Source organism: Camelina sativa, chromosome 4 (assembly GCF_000633955.1).
Source record: "Camelina sativa cultivar DH55 chromosome 4, Cs, whole genome shotgun sequence".
Classification (NCBI taxonomy): domain Eukaryota; kingdom Viridiplantae; phylum Streptophyta; class Magnoliopsida; order Brassicales; family Brassicaceae; genus Camelina; species Camelina sativa.
This window is the reverse complement of record NC_025688.1, coordinates 22,909,673-22,926,718: the sequence shown is the minus strand read 5'-3', so window position 1 is coordinate 22,926,718 and position 17,046 is coordinate 22,909,673. Positions and strand designations below refer to the sequence as shown.

At 36.8% G+C, this 17,046-nt stretch overlaps 4 protein-coding genes and 1 pseudogene across 4 annotated transcripts; 2 read left to right on the top strand and 3 right to left on the bottom strand.

Annotated features, from left to right (window-relative positions):
- Positions 322 to 2,309, bottom strand: LOC104781941 (peroxidase 20-like). The gene is made up of 3 exons (XM_010506740.2): positions 2,009 to 2,309; positions 1,618 to 1,809; positions 322 to 1,522 (listed from the first exon to the last, which is right to left on the bottom strand). The coding sequence occupies exons 1-3, from the start codon at positions 2,231 to 2,233 to the stop codon at positions 929 to 931; spliced, it is 1,011 nt and encodes a 336-aa protein (XP_010505042.1). The 5' UTR covers positions 2,234 to 2,309; the 3' UTR covers positions 322 to 928.
- On the bottom strand, positions 2,741 to 3,841 carry LOC104781940 (glycine cleavage system H protein 1, mitochondrial). Its single transcript, XM_010506739.2, has 4 exons — positions 3,633 to 3,841; positions 3,430 to 3,518; positions 3,096 to 3,266; positions 2,741 to 2,994 (listed from the first exon to the last, which is right to left on the bottom strand). The coding sequence occupies exons 1-4, from the start codon at positions 3,742 to 3,744 to the stop codon at positions 2,866 to 2,868; spliced, it is 501 nt and encodes a 166-aa protein (XP_010505041.1). The 5' UTR covers positions 3,745 to 3,841; the 3' UTR covers positions 2,741 to 2,865.
- Positions 4,270 to 6,341, top strand: LOC104781939. Its single transcript, XM_010506738.2, has 7 exons — positions 4,270 to 4,638; positions 4,718 to 4,850; positions 4,946 to 5,022; positions 5,110 to 5,188; positions 5,276 to 5,385; positions 5,557 to 5,621; positions 5,984 to 6,341. Exons 1-7 carry the CDS (start codon positions 4,537 to 4,539, stop codon positions 6,075 to 6,077), a joined length of 660 nt encoding a protein of 219 aa, XP_010505040.1. The 5' UTR covers positions 4,270 to 4,536; the 3' UTR covers positions 6,078 to 6,341.
- Positions 10,764 to 13,863, top strand: LOC104781938 (protein phosphatase 2C 29-like). The gene is made up of 4 exons (XM_010506737.2): positions 10,764 to 12,672; positions 12,872 to 12,985; positions 13,055 to 13,310; positions 13,415 to 13,863. The coding sequence occupies exons 1-4, from the start codon at positions 10,819 to 10,821 to the stop codon at positions 13,540 to 13,542; spliced, it is 2,352 nt and encodes a 783-aa protein (XP_010505039.1). The 5' UTR covers positions 10,764 to 10,818; the 3' UTR covers positions 13,543 to 13,863.
- The window catches only part of LOC104781937, a 10,827-nt pseudogene continuing 7,842 nt past the window's right edge, over positions 14,062 to 17,046 (bottom strand).

Here is a 17,046-nt window from a genome sequence, read left to right as displayed (position 1 = left end):
CGGATTTTTGATAGATGAGCTGTGATGAAAAATATCGTGTGCCAGAGATGATTTACTCATCGCTGACGGTAAAACACAACCCTCTAAGAAGTTCTGAGCTTTTTCCAGATCGTATTTTTTTTTTTCGGATTTTGAATCGATTATAAACCCTTAATTCAGATTAGTTTTAAGTTTTTTTTTTTGGTTTAAGGAGTCGAAGTGACGATAGAAATTCACAGGTCTGTCAATCCACTGAATCATGTGATGTAATTGTGTTCTCGACAGGTTCTGATCGACTCCTTAAATCAATCCTTAAATCTTTCTTTTCAATTTTGAGTTTTCTTTTTGGGATCTGAGTAAAGGATGAATCTCATATATTGATGTTATTTGAGACTGAAATTACATTGATGTTTTATTCACCTTGGAGAGCTGATACTCAGATTCTTTAGTTTTTGTTTTTATGTTTTGTTTTGTTGATTTCAAGAATTTGGTTTTTAATTTTCTTATGATTTTTACTGGGCAGATGATGAAATTATATTTCATGGGTAATTTGCGTCTGATTGTATGTGATGCTAACTTTTATGATTATCTGATGCCCTTCTAACCAAAAAAACGTGATTTTTATTAGTTTTACAATCAATTTTTATTTGTTCAGAGGGAATTTTCAATTTTGTTTGGACACAGGTTCACTAGCGTCTGCTTGAACATTAACCATTGCACTGATAATTTGAGCTTTTGAAATGTGAGCATTGCACTGATAATTTGAGGTTGTAAACATTGACCATTGCAACTCTAAACGACACTAGATTAGTTAAACACATACTTGGCCGAAGCAGAGTAGTCCAATATACAGGCCAATTTTAATTGTTAATAAACCGGCAAAATTCATTACTTAATCTTGGTTGATATTGTAACGTATGCAAATAATTTGTAATCATACTTTTTTAATTCAGATATTTACAAATCTACAGTTCTCCCTGATCTCACCTTCTATACCAGTAAGAACATTAATACTTCCCATTTTCAACATGGATTCCACAAAATCTTTGAAGAAGAGATCTTGATCCACTGCGTATTCCCATACTTTCCTAAAGATCTCTCCTTCATGATCTTCTGTGACCAGAACGTTATCCGATATCAACAACCCTTTCCCCTCTAACAGATTGGTGTAATAATGATTGTCAAAGTAAGTTGGCGTCTTGATATCCAATGGTGACAGTTCGTTGTCACGGCTTGAATCTTTGCATTGTGACCGTAGGACTCGCCTGAATGTGCTTTGTCTCTTGAACTCATCGACGTAGAACGTTTGTTCCATGTTTGGTTGAACTATGCGTTGCTTGAAGCTCACGCATCTCGCTTTACCTATTGTATGAGCACCCGAAAGTGCGATGAGATCTTGAATGTTGAGGCCTTGTTGCTTGAAATTATTGATGAGGCTATCGAGGGAGGAGTTTGGTGCCGGAATAAATTGGTTTGCGCCTGCGAAGCTTGCCTTTAGTGAGTCTCTTCTCCCTAGCAAAACTTCCCACCATGGTCCTCCTCTCTGTTGATACCAAACAGTATTCGTGTTTCAAGGGAATTGACCCCATAGATTTAACGAGGAAGAACTCAAAGAAGTTAGTAGTAAGGAGGAATTACCAGGAAGACTGAGTCTCGAGCGGCCATGGTGAGGATATCGGAACAGGAGACGGTTAGAGGACAAGCATCTTCAAGGAGGTACTTAATGTAGTCAATTACTTCAAATCCACGCAAAGAGTTCACATTAGGAGTTGCTTGTTTCTCACTCACCATATCACCATGTGTGTCCAAGAGCACAGACGCATCACAACCCTAAACCCATGATAAAATCTCACAAATGAACATCAAAGCGACGCACTAAGACAATCTCAATCTCATACACAACAAATTTAAATACCATTCAAGAAGTAAGCTAGAACAGAGCCTCAAAACTACTTGAAAAAGTTATGATCTCAAAGAGAACAGAACACAAATGAGGGAATAAAAAGAGTAGAGAGGGACGGTTTCTAACCAAGACGAAGCAATCGTGGAACTGAAGACGAAGAAGAGAAGCCGCCATACGAGGATCTTTGAGAACAGCAACCTCGACGTTATGCTTAACAATTTCCTCTGCTAATGGGCAACTCTCTTTGTAGAAACCCTTCAGTAATGGTCCTCCAAATTCCCCCAAAACCGTTGTAGTAATTACAGAGAGCACAATTAAAGAAAGCCATAGCTTCTCCTGCTTGATCTCCATTGAAAAGTTATGTCATATGTTTCTGTTCATCTCTGTGTGTGTGTGTGCATGTGACTATATGTGTGTGCTTCGTGAATCAATGTTCCTTGTATGTTATCATATGTCGTTATGTGTGTTTTCATGCCCAATATTTACCACAAAGGATGTTACAGTTTTGTCAACGGTAGATACAACCAATAGGGACCTAACTTGCGTTATGAGCTTGAATACGTGATTATAATATAATGGTGGTAGATTGTAATATTTAAAAACAAAAGTTGGACAGAACTGACTGGAACTAGGATTGATATAAGATTCATATCCATGGTAACCCTTAAGATACCACAATTCTTATGCCAACTTGTTTATTTTAATGTAATGGTTATATCTTTAAGGTTACCTAATTTTTGATTCGGATCACGATTTTTATTGGACTAGCTTTGCCGAGATGTCAGATACATTTGAAGGATAACAAGTTATAAAGATATGTTATATGATGGGAAAAAAATCTCAGTTGTGTTTGTTAGATCTCTGCTTCACGTTTCTTGAACTCTTTATTTTATGATGTTGGTCATAGAATGTATGCAAATTTAGGAAATAAGCATGACAATTGATAGATGTTGGAACATAAAAGACAGGAAAAGAAACCCCTCCTAGTGAGCAGCGTCTTCATCCTCGCAGAACTTGGTGTATTCCTTTGCACCCATCAAAGATTCCAACTCGGCGGGGCTGCTCGGCTTCACTTTGATCATCCAGCCATCTTCGTATGGGCTTGTGTTAATCTACATAGCACACAAACACAATTGCCAAAATCATTGCTTATATGTTTTGTCACATGAGTGGTAACTTATCTTTATTTCCTTAAAGACATTTAAAACCATACCAAGCCTGGTGAGCCCGTGAGATTCTTGTTAACCTCAATGACTTCACCTGAGATGGGTGATAAGATCTCACTTGTGGCCTTCACACTCTCCACTGCTCCAAAGCTTTTCTCTTTGCTCACCGTGCTATTTTCCTCTGGCAGTTCCACAAACACTACTTCACCTAAATGGTCCTGCAACATCAATGCCATGTCTCCTCTTACAAATTTATCATCATCTTTATAAGTTATAACCATTCTCCAAAGAGACAAACTATCTAATCCAGTTCCAATGAGACAGAGTTACTTCGATCTAACACTTAGATAACAAAAACAGGAACCTGGGAGCCTTTGTTACCTGAGCATGGGCAGTGATGCCAATGGTGGCAACAGAGCCTTCATGTTTAACCCACTCGTGTGAATTTGCATACTTCAAACCCTCCAACACTACAAAGAGATACTCATCAACAAGTTTCAAGAAATGCTATGTAACATATTGTCAAAAAGAAAAAGAAAAAGAAGCTATGTAACACAAACAACAACCACAAATAACAAACAAACCTGTGGAGAAGCATCTAGAGATGGAGAAAGCTGGAGAGAGATGAGACTTGGAGACAGAAGTAGAAAGCTTGAGAGCGTTTGCTGTAGAAGAAGCCCACATTCTCAGTGCCATTTTTGGTTAGCGTTATCTCTGTTCTTTATCTTGCTCTGTGTTTTGTCTTCTCCAAATATAGTGGAGATCTCAAAGATATTCTCTTTCTTTGCTTTATTTGCGCTGTGTGAGTGCTCTATCTTTAATATGTAAGGCAGAAATTGAAGGCCTCATCCTTTGCTTATGGTGTGTATCAAAAGTGTAACCCAAACCTTCTCTTTGACACAGAAGCTCTCGTAATTACTTTTCTGGGTTCCTTTTACTAGCTTTTCCAAGGATTAAAGTAATGGCTCCTAGCATCCAAGGATTTTGTTCCTATACTTTTCATGTAATGGAGATTAAAATGCTAAGTAAAAAGGGAATTGTGTAGTTATTTTTTTCAAAATTGCTTTATTTTTGTAAAACTATAGATTAAATGGAATTTTCAGTTAATTTTTTTGGTCTTTTCAATCAGATTGATTATGCTTGAATCATGTTAAAAAAATAAATCATCAGACATAGGGACAAATGTTTTTTCACAAATTATCTATGATCTATATGATCTTTTGGAGCTATTAAGTTTTCTGAAACTTTTGGGGTTAAAATAGAAATAACTAATATATTGGGCAGATATGCAAAATTGAAAACTCAAGTCGCCCTCTCCGTCATCAGACAAGGAGCAGAGCAAGTGAGAAAAGCAAACTCTGTTTTTCAAATCCCCAATTCGAAACCCTAATCGTCAATCTCTCGTTGATTGTCTGAGAAGTTAAGAAGGTATTTGTAGTAAAATTGCGCACGATTCGTGGTGGTGGAATAGTGAATTTAATCGAAGAGATGATGAGCTCTGATTCGACCAACAATGGCACAGTCGAGATCACGTACAAAACCATCGGCCCAGCTCGGCCGTCTCAAATCCGAGTGGCGTCTCATATCAAAGTATAGACTTTTCTTCTTCTCCTTCTTTTTTTTTCTAATCTCGGTGAGTGGCTTTGTTTGATCCTGGAGCTGATTTTAGGTTGGTGATTTGAGAAATGCAATTGCGGAAAAGGGTAAATTTCCAGTGGAAAATTTGAGGATGATTCTTCGTGGAAAGGCTCTGCAAGACGAAGAAGATGGAGATGATTTATACGTTACGCTCAAGGACAAAGGTAACACAGATTCTGCTGAGAATGTTATATGCATAAACTGTGTTTCTTGAATGGTCCTTTAGATTATGCATAAGTCTTGGTTTCTTCTTGTGTAGATTCCTTGATCGTTGCTGTAATACCAAAGCAACCAGCTGGAGCTGAGACCTTTGAGGATGATGATGATGATGATTTCGTAATTTTTTCTGTTTGATCTGATGTTTAACTTTGGTTTCTTGTTTCTGACGTTCTAAAATATCTTTTGGTTATTTTGCCATTGCAGAAGTTTAAGCTCCCACCGTCAGCAAGCCGGTGGAAGAGGAAGCTTTATTACTTTCTGCGGAACAAGTTAAAGCTTCCAGGTGACTTCATTAATCTTTCACACGCATCGTCTTCAATTTCCAAGAACGTATTAAACATCATTGATCTTTGTTGTGTGATGATTGTAGATATCATTCTTATGGGACTTTTCTCTTTAAGTCTGAAGATGTGGGTTATTATCACCTTATGGTTTATCTTGGCGCCTATTGCCCATCGGTGGGAACTTGGCCCTATATTTGTAAGTCATCTTTATCTTCAATGTCTGGATTCCTGAAAATGTCTCAGGTTTCCGCAATGCCATTGGATATGCGTTCATGAGACATCTTGTTATCATTTAACTTGATCTCCCTAACAACTCGTTTCTGTTTTACTTCCTTTGATTGGTTTTTTTCTTTGTTACGGGTTTCAGTTACTAGGGACTGGCTTTTCAATCATCTTACTCAATCTTGGTAAACGACAGCCTGGTGATGTTAGGTATGTCCATTTCTTTATAAGAAACTCTAGCCTCCGTTGATCTGACTGACATAGCAACTCATTCGATTAGGACTGTGGTTTTTTAATGACTCTGGTTAATGTGTGCTGCAATACTAGAGACCAAATTTAAAACATAAAGAAGAGAAACTCTTGCTTATTTGAGGAAATGTATGCAATAAAACGTTAACAACCCTCAGTAACGTGGAGAATGTGGGGAAAAAAAAATCTGGAAGCATAAGATTCTGCTAGTATTCTTATTAGCTGGAAAGTGAAATCCTTATGAGTTTCGAGCTGTGAAAAATCTTCACTTTTGATTGTTAGAACTGAATAAGTTCGGTCTTTTTTCATGCTTTCTTTTGCAGTGCATATTCCATATTCAACGAGGACTTTAGAGAGCTTCCAGGTACGTACAATGCAGATCGTATAGACCGGGACATACGAGCAGGCCAGATATGACGCAAAATTGCTTCAAAACCATTGCTTGGTAAGATTCACACAACAGACAAAAAAAAAAAAAAAAAAACTTACATCCAATGTGCATTCAAAGGATCAGTTTTTTGTCCTGTCCGATTGAGACGCAACACAGAGCATGACAGTACTTGAGACCAAAATTCCTATTGATGTACATGATCTAATCTTTTTGGTTCCATGATCAATGGTCCGTGTTGTACTCGAATATTGAGATTCCATTATGTATAAAATAAAATAAAAAGTGTGATATTATAAGTTTTGTCATATTATTTATTATCATGTGTGTGAAAATGAGTTCTAGGTCAACTTAGGTCCCATCAAAACTTGATTGAGCCTGAGGTGTGAAAAAAATTCAGTAACCAAATCTGCTTTCCTAGTGGTTAAGTGGGTGGCTGACGCTTTATTACCTTTGACAATAAATTCAAGAAAACAAATTCAAAAGTCTATGAACTATGAAGTATGGAATGAAGATTACTATTAAAATAAAATTGGAAAAAAGTATGTATGCCCTTTAACTAACATTAGTATACACCTTCTAAACGCGGCTTCTGATTTAAATTTTCAAATCATTTTTGCTTTATAAAGATTTGGTGAAGAAAAAAAATACCTATAAAATAAGTTCCTTTCGTGGGAAATTGTAGTATTTAAAACTGCATTTTCCTGAATTATTATGTCTTTCAGAAAGGGGTTTCTTGGTTATGACTTATGACTTATGGATTGTGATTTGTGAGTGGTAGTTGGAGAGTGGCTTTGCCAATTCTTGACGGCACGTAACGTTTTAAGGAAATGTCAAACTTCTCGGTTGTCAACAAGATTGTGTCTATATATGTATATCATTGTATATGTTTATTAAAATGTGAGTTTTTTTGGGTATAATTTAGAAAAACAGAAGGGAAACTATGAATATATCAGATGATCATTTTTTAGTATCTCATCAGAAGATAAACAAAATTTTCAACAAATTTACATGGAATTATGTACATTTCTATCTAAAAGAGTGTTGGACAACATTAGCAAACAAATGAGCAAACACTTTTTAAATTAGACACTGAAGTTGGATAAGTTTGAATATGTGTAACCTAAATCGAAACAAAAGCCTGAAATCTCTTACTTGATGAACCAAAAAAAAAAGTATTAAAGTAATAGACAAAACTAAATAAAATATAGCTATAATATTAAGGCAAAGGGGAGGGGACAAGACAAGAAGTCTTAGCGGGAAAGGGAATCCGACAAGTATGACGTCGTTTCAGCGAAGGAGTCTACGAGGTAGGTCCCACTTGTCAAAACCTCGTTGACTATTTTTTAAATTTGATCTTCATCATCCCCTCCGTGGACCCATCCTACGTTCCCTAATCCTTAATTAAGTCACCATTATTACGATTTCATCAAAGTTTAAAAAGCAGAGATTGCGTCAAGAGTTAGGGAATCAATAGATTGAACTTGTTTTCTTTCCATAATCATATGCTTTGATTGATAAATATTACTATGCCGCTTTAAAAGTTACGATTTTGTAGGATTTAAAGTTTAACACCACTTTAACAATTTACTAATCATATAATAATATCAAAAGCGTTAATACTGACCTTACTTCTATTTTTCCGTGCTCGTTCGATTGATCTAAACAATACTATGGTTTATGACTAACTAAACACGATGAAAAATGAGACCACTCTTCTAATAGGATATATAATAATAAAACTAGTCGATCGATCATAAAAACTAGATCACTATAACTAACTCAAAACGGTTGTCTCAAATCACGTACGTAAAATAAAATGTTCGATATAGTCCAAATCATAATTTTTCATTTTGAATGTTTAGATGGAGAGATTCTTCTTCTGACTCTTTGTGTAACTCCGACCAAAAACAACAGTAAGATTATTTTTAAGCTGAGCGATATTGGTTCCCTTTCGGAAGGTGTTGTAAGTACCAAGTATAATAACAATAATGCGTGGACGTAAGAGAACACTATAGGATTGTGAAACTGGTCGAATCCTTTTGTCATCATAGAAGAGAAACAACAGTTTCTGTCCAAAATGCTCTATTGGCTTGTATCGATTTGTTAAATTAATCCAAGCAAAAGTTTTGAGATGAAGTATGTTCGTGATCTTTTGTAGTGGTTTTGAAGATTTGATAAACCCAGTAGCGAATATAATTTACTCTTTTCCAATGTGTTAAGATTTCAGTCTTCTTAAATGGTTACAATATGTGATATTGGCCTAACTATGTTTAAAACTCTCTCAAATTGAAAGGGTATGTGAATAATATTATAGTTTGGAAGGGAATTTATAAATAGCTAAATTGCTGTGCTATATATTCAACTTAAGAGAAACTAACGACGGTAAGATTAATATGTTTTTTGGTTCCAGTTCAACATAGTGTAAAATTAATTTCTGCATTGAGATATGCTATTCAGAAGAAAGAAAAAAAAACAACTTGAGATGAATAATAAATGATTTTTAGTTGTGGTATTTTGCGTGCTACTCTTAGATAAATGACAAAGCTTAGGATTCTATATGTCCATATACCAAGATTTTACGTTATCATCGATAACAAAAACAAAAACCAGATTAGTATATGCTATATATCCTTAATGACAAAATACAAATTTCATTTTAAAGTTATATCAAGGAAGAAAACTGTCAATGGGGTTTGCCAAGAATAGTAAAATACAACTTCTGTATTTTTATTAGCTGTAAAGTGTCGTTGGGTTGTAAATTGGGATACTCTCTTAATCTTTCTTTCTTTGATTTTTTTTTTAAAGAAACGTAATTTTTATTAACATATCATATTTTTAACATAATTTGTTATTAATAGCAAAAAATTTATTCACGTAAAACCAAAATTTGGACTAAAACAACAATATGTTTGTCAAAAAAAAAAGAGACTAAAACAACAATATATAACCTATATCGATCGACACAAAAATTGAATTACGTTTGATAATTAGACTTTTCTTTTTCTTTTCATTTAGGTAACGTAAATCTTATTAACAAGTCATGTCATTAACGTGATATGTAAATAATAATAGAGAGATACAACCAAATTTTGTATGAAAACAATTATAAGTAACATATGCAGACTGAAACACTAAGTAACGTGTGCGGACTGAAACAAGAAGTAACGTTTGCGGACTGTCTTCTTTCACTTTTTTCCATCTTTTTCTCAAAAATCGTATTTTTAGGAACAATTCATGTCTTCAACGTGATATGTTGATAATGATAATAAGATATACAATGATATATTTAATAACGTAAAAACAAAAAAAAATTTGGATGCCAAACAACAATATGTAACGTATGCAGACTGACACGAAAAAATTGTGTGTTTTGTAGGCGTTACATTTGAATATAACGTTCAAAATTAGTAACATTAATTTGGTTAAGTTAATGATTTTTTGGTGGAGTTAGGTGTAGTTTTAAAGTAGATTAATTTAGTGGAAATAAATTTAATTAACTGAAAATACGGAATATGTTAAGAGAAAATATGTTACAAAATATATTATAGTATGAGTTATTATTATATAAAAAATGGTGGGGTATACTAAAACACATTGAAGAATTTTGCATTTAAAATTAGAATTTTCATAAGTTTACATATTATTTGAAATTTTTCATGTTGTGAATATGATAATTATGTTTAATAATATTATTAGACGAAATCTCTGTGTGTTTTAGAAGAATTCCGGGTGTATTTTGCAGTTTGTATGAATCTTAATAGTGTTCTGGTGGAGGATGAAAGATAAAAAAAGATCTGAAGGGCATAGATGTAAACTGAAGAGTGTCCCAGAGCCCAATGAGCGCGAACAAAGCAAATGAGAAAAAAAGCTTTTCTTAATACAAGAATCCTTTAAACCCGAGCCTCGATTTTCCCATTTTGACCCTTCCTTCCCCCTTTTCTTTTTCTTTCTCTCTATGACCCAAACCAAAAAAAAAGTGATGAATATATATATATGTTTTCGAAAGGAGATTCTTTACTTGAGATTAATTTTTAGTTCAATTAATCGTTAAAAAACAAACTGTAGTATTTTATATAGATCCAAGTAATTATTAGTTCAGAACACTTTATTAACACGACTCCTCGTGGAGTAAAAAAGTTAATAACGTGAACACATCACATCGAGTTATTCTAATTATAGCAAGGTTTTTGATTACAAAAAGTCAAAATATAAATATCTAGTCTCTAACTATGTATGTTTCCTCGTAAAGTAACAAAATAAGTCTAGAGAAGTTAACTATGGTTATCGGTAAGAATGTGTTTTGTATTTCTCACTAATTATATTTGACGAATGAACAAACTTGATTTGTTTTTTTCTCTTATTTAATTATCTGGTAACACTTAATAAAACACAAGGGTGAATTGGTAATTAAGAGAGAATGTTGGTGGTAATTACGTAAATAGACCCCAAGAAAAAGCGGAAAAAAGTGAAAAAAGAAGAGAGTCAAAATGTGTCTTGTGCTGCTCTGCTAATTCAAAAAAAAACCACTAAAGTCGTCGTCGTCTCAGCTTAAAAAAAAAAAGAAAACATATTTAAATCCCAAAAAGAAAACGACAAAAAAGGTCTCTACTACTACTACTACTACAGTACTACTTCATTCTTCCTTGCCTTCTTTCTTCACACTCTTTTTTTTTTTTTTCAATTTTAAGTATTTCTAATTCTTTCAAATTCAAAATNAAAAAAAAAAAAAAAAAAAAAAAAAAAAGAGTGTTTGGGAATTCAAATGTGATGGGAAGTGGATTCTCATCCGTCTTCTTACCTTGCTTTAACAACCAAGGAGGTCACCGTAACCGTCGTCCTCCTCCTCACTCATCCGCGGCGAATCATCCTACTACTCATTCCGATCCGATTGAGTCTCTCTGTGAGCCTTCTTCCTTGGATGAGACTTTAGGCCATTCTTACTGTTACGTCCCTTCTTCTTCTAATCATTTCGTTTCTCCTTTTCCTTCCGATCGATTTGTTTCTCCTTCCGGTTCTTTCCGGTTATCTCCTTCCCATGAACCGGTTCGGATCCGTGGTTCCGGATCCTCCTCCGAGCAGCTTCACACCGGTTTCAGAGCTATTTCTGGCGCTTCCGTTAGCGCCAACACCTCCAATTCCAAAACTGTCCTCCAGCTTGAAGATATTTACGACGATGCCACTGAGACCAGTTTCGGCGGCGGCGTTAGGTGCAGTGGTGTTGTCAATGCCAATGGCTTCGAAGGAACGTCGTCGTTTAGCGCTCTCCCTCTTCAGCCCGGTCCGGATCGGTCGGGTCTCTTCATGTCGGGTCCGATCGAGAGAGGTGCCACTTCAGGTCCGTTGGAACCCCCCGCCGCCGGCGAGATTTCGAGATCTAATTCCGCCGGCGTGCATTTCTCAGCTCCCCTCGGTGGTGCGTACCCGAAGAAGAGACGGAAGAAGAAGAAGAAGAGCCTCTCGTGGCATCCTATTTTCGGAGGGGAGAGGAAGCAACGGCCGTGGGTTCTTCCGGTGTCCAATTTCGTCGTCGGCGCTAAGAAAGAGAACGTTGTGAGACCAGACGTCGGAGCTATGGTGGCGTCTGCCGGAGAGAATGATTTGCAGTGGGCATTGGGTAAAGCAGGGGAGGATAGAGTGCAGTTAGCTGTTTTTGAGAAGCAAGGATGGCTCTTCGCTGGGATCTACGACGGTTTCAACGGACCTGACGCTCCTGAGTTTTTGATGGCTAATCTCTACCGAGCTGTTCACAGTGAGTTACAAGGTTTGTTCTGGGAATTGGAGGAAGAAGATGATACTAATCCTCCAACAATACCAAATTCATCTGATGAGAGTAGGTTAGCTAGTGGTGGTGGCACTCTAGAATTAGAGCAACGAGGTAAAGTAGAGGAAATAGCAAGTTCGAGCTGTCCAGCAACAGAGGTGGTAGAAGTCAAGGAGAGGAAACGGCTATGGGAGCTTCTTGCTGAGGCTCAAGCAGAAGATACGTTAGATCTTTCAGGTTCTGATAGGTTTGCGTTCTCGGTGGACGATGCTGTCAGTGGAGGCAATGGTGTGTCTGTGGGAAGTAAGAGATGGCTGCTTTTGTCAAAACTGAAGCAGGGTTTGTCTAAACAAGGAATCTCTGGGAGGAAGTTGTTCCCATGGAAGTCTGGTGTGGAGGAAAATGAAACGGAGGAGGTAGATAATGTTGGTTTGGAAGAACGTGGTGATAAGAGAAGGAAGAGACGAAAGGCGGGTACGGTGGATCATGAGTTGGTTCTAAAGGCAATGTCAAATGGTCTTGAAGCCACAGAGCAAGCATTCCTGGAAATGACTGATAAGGTTCTCGAAACCAATCCTGAGCTTGCATTGATGGGTTCGTGCTTACTGGTTGCGCTGATGAGAGATGATGATGTGTATATAATGAACATAGGGGATAGTAGGGCTCTTGTTGCACAATATCAGGTAGAAGAAACGGGAAGAGTAGAAGAGAGACGCAATGATTTAGAGAAAGACGATGAAAAGAGTGAGCCTTCCGTTGTGGATGGTAGCGATAGTACAGTGAACAACGAAGCTCCTTCGCAGCAAACAAAGCTGGTTGCCCTGCAGCTAACAACAGATCACAGCACGAGCATCGAGGATGTAAGTCTGACTTGTGAAATATCCTTAATCGTTTTTGCAGTTGCTTATCTAGAAATATACAGTCTAATTGATGTCCTCTTAACCATATTGTTGTTTCTGTATTAGTCATCTTATCTGCATTTGTTGGATACTTTGAGGTTCCTTTTGCTAATGTTGCTTAATGATCTTGTTACATGATAATTTCGATTGATGAACTCAGGAAGTAACAAGAATAAAAAACGAGCACCCCGATGACAACCATTGCATAGTGAATGACAGAGTGAAAGGACGGCTTAAGGTGACCAGAGCGTTTGGAGCAGGGTTCTTAAAGCAGGTTAGGCTTAATCTCTTTAAGTTTAGAATTCATCTTTCCGTAATTCTGACAAAGAAAGTGAATTTGCAGCCGAAACTGAACGATGCTTTACTGGAAATGTTTCGAAATGAGTACATTGGTACGGATCCATACATATCATGCACACCTTCCCTTCGTCACTACCGGCTAGCAGAGAATGATCAGTTTATGGTTCTGTCATCTGATGGATTGTACCAATACCTGAGCAATGAGGAAGTTGTTTCTCTTGCCATGGAGAAGTTTCCAGATGGAGATCCTGCTCAACATGTTATACAGGAACTTCTAGTCCGTGCAGCCAAGAAAGCTGGTACAAAAACTTCTTTATTTTTTTTTTTCTCTTTGGTATAATCTTTTAAGGTTTTTGGAGGAGGATTAACATTTTTGGGGGTATATGATAATGTTTAAAAACAGGAATGGATTTTCATGAGCTTCTCGACATCCCGCAAGGAGATAGAAGAAAGTATCACGACGACTGCACTGTACTAGTGATAGCACTTGGAGGAAGTAGGATCTGGAAGTCATCAGGAAAGTACCTTTGAGACCATCAACCACAATTTGAAGGCAACAGATAAAAAAAAAAAAAAAAAACTATGCTTATAGATTAGCCTCTTTTGACATTAATGCAGCAGCAGAAGATCAAAAGGGTGCCTAGTTTTCTTGCTTTTTTGTTTCCTTCTCATGTTTCTTAGAAATTTTGGGTCAGTTTAGGGTGGGGGTTTTTTTTTTTCCTTTGTTGAACAGGGTAGGGGATTGGAATAGAGGTGCAAACAAAAAAAAAAAAAATTGGATATGTAATTTGGGGGGTGGAGACAAAAGGGTAATACATAGAACATTTTCCTCCTGGGAAAGAAATATATAAGAAAAAAAAAATCTTATAAATATTCTTTACTTTTTCTATTTTTTCTTTTCAAGTTGAACCTTTGCTGCTCCACAAAAATTCGTGATTTTGCACTTAAAAATTGTGATCGGTGTACCATCTTTGGCTTAAAATTTGTGATGGTATATTTTATATTCTTTTCAATGTTTAATTTGATTTATAATTTTAAAAAGATCCCATTAGTTCTCTTACATATCTATTGTTGAATGTAATCAACCTTTTTGTTAGATACTAATGACAACGTTATTACAGTTAGAAAATACAAAATGTTTGTATGGATTGGAGACCGCCTACACCACAGCTGGGCCACTGGTTTTGGGCATTTTCTTGGATGCAGCTGCGAAAAGAAACATAGGCAGTGAGATGATGATTTGGTGTTAGAGATTGACTCTTTTATCCGTAGAAAAAATGAAAGTCTTAGACCAAAGAGAAAGTAGAGAAATAATATACCATCTTCAACATCCTTGAGCTGGTAATAATGTGGAGCTATCTCAATCAACCACTCAGGTTTTAACTCTGTTACCTGCAATTCCAGAGTGAAAGAATAAGCCCGAAGAATGAAAAACAGAAGAAGTATCAACCTAAAGCTATTGAAATTCAAAACCCTCCAAAATGTGGTTTAGAAAGAAAAGAAGAGAGCATGTTTTTTACCTGTCGCATGTATTCCTTAGAAGTAACAACTAGTTGATGATATACAGCCCATCTCGGCAATACCTAACAATGTTATCGATGAAGGATTCGTATCATCAGTAACCAAGATTTTAAAAATTCTAGATTTTTAGTTTATATTCTTTAGAAAGTGAGAATTTAGACTGAACCTGAGATAAACCAGAGGCTGGATGTATGTGCACGGTTTGGGGATGCTTCACTGTTCGGTATGATCCATTCTTCTGTAGCTTGGCAGTGTGTGGAAAGAAACCTGAACATAAGTATACAGCTTCTTTAGGAACAGCTAATAGAGCTTTTTATGAATTAGAGATTAAAGATATTTACCAGCTACGATGGATTTTCTTATTGAATCCAACTCGTTCGAGTTTGAGCTAACTTCTATTTCAACTCTCTCAAGAAGACCCTCCAACTGATCACGGATATCTCTGGCTCTTTTCATACTCCGAACCTATACACATAGGATTCAAAACCAAAATGTTACATATAAAACCAGATAATTAGAACATAGGATGATGAAATATAGTATATATACATATGTACCTGAATATAGTTCTCGTAGCACCATTGGGTTGAGTAGTTTGTTTCCTTCCACGAATTGTAAATCTTTCACAAAACAAGAAAGAGTTCAATAAACAGTGAGATTGCAAAGAAACAAAGAGTGGGGGAGGGGGGGGGAGAAAAATTTACAGACCTTGAGCAAAGCAATGTGATCACCGACATTTCCAACGTGATAATTCATCATTGCATTGTCAGCATGAACCTGCTTGTCCTTGGGACGGTAAAAGATAGAAGGCCCGATGGACAACATAGCAGCAATTGATATGATCTCATCGGAGCATTTGTATTTGTCAGAAACAACAATCATCTTCGACAACATTGGATCGAGGGGAAATTCTGCCATCCGCCTATCAGCTTTGGTCAATTCGCCAAGCTGATTGAGAGCACCTAGAGCAAAGAGAAGCTCTAAGGACTTTATAAGCGCTTCAGAAGGTGGAGGGTCCATGAAGTCAAAGTTCAGCAGATTATGAATTCCAAGACTCTTCAAAGAAAGCACCACACTAGCGAGATTAGTCCTTTGAATTTCAGGTATGGTATTGTCCTCCAAGTCATGGTAGTAATTATACGCAGTGTATAAGCGGTAACACTTCCCTGCACTTGTTCTTCCAGCTCGACCAGCTCGCTGAGTCGCTGAAGCCTTAGAGATAGGCGTTACAAGCAAAGATTCCATCCCTGTTCTAGGGTTATAGGATTTCATCTTGCTAAAGCCTGGATCAACGACATACTTTATACCATCGATGGTCAATGATGTTTCAGCAATATTTGTCGCTAGCACCACTTTTCGTGCCCCTTCAGGAGTTGGTTCAAATATTTTTGCTTGGAGTTCGCTAGGAAGGTTAGCATAAATTGGGCATATAATGAGTTCGCGGATCTTTGTACCCAAACCTCTAATCTTGTTCTTGAAGTTCTCTTCTACGGCCTCAATTTCCTCTTGACCTGGGAGGAAGACCAAAACATCCCCAAGTGGCTCCTTCACATGTATTGTAAGCACAGTAGCTATTGCTGCGTCCATGTAATCAGCTTCAGGTGCAGTAGTAAAGCAAATGTCAACTGGATACCTTCGTCCTGGGAAACTGAAGATAGGGGCGTGGTCAAAGAAATCAGAAAACTTCTCTGCATCCATGGTTGCACTGGATATCAATAACTTCAGATCAGGTCGAGCCCGTGCAATATCCTGCCATAAGAAGATAGATCAGAAACATATCCAAAGATGTAACTTTAATTGAGTGAAGTAAAACGATTGGTATCTACTTGCCTTAACTAATCCAAATAGTATGTCGGTGTGCAAAGTTCTTTCATGCGCCTCATCCACGATGATAACACTGAAAGGATCAGCTAATAGTAAGTAAAGAATTTTCACAGACCCATGCTAAAACAAATTGGCAAGGAAAGTTAATTACCTGTAACTGCCCAGATCTGGTTCACCAAGAAATTCACGCAAAAGCATTCCATCAGTCATATACTTCAGAATTGTTTTCTCAGACGTACAATCCTCAAATCGAATGGAATAGCCAACCTGTGACAAGCACCACCAAAGATTTAGTTTCTTGCAGTGTCTAGTCCGAAATTGTGTAACAAACAATTGCCAAAGGAAAAATGTTAAGATAAACAAAAAGAAAATATACCTCATGTCCAAGTTTGACACCCATCTCTTGAGCAACACGAGCAGACACACTCATAGCCGCAACTCTTCGAGGCTGCGTACAACCAACCTGCCGTGTGACAAAAAATAATTAGGGTGCTTAAAAGTAAATCGTGTCCCTAACGTCTGTTTTTCTTGTTTCTATACTTTCAAAATTCTGGCCACAAACAAAGACAGTCCTCGTGAAACTCTAATAAGCTAGCTTCTGAAAAGCAGAAAACTTAAATAGCTAGACTTGCTTGTGGCAACTTGGACATGCTAAAGCTCATCTAAAGAACAAATAACACAGAAATTTAA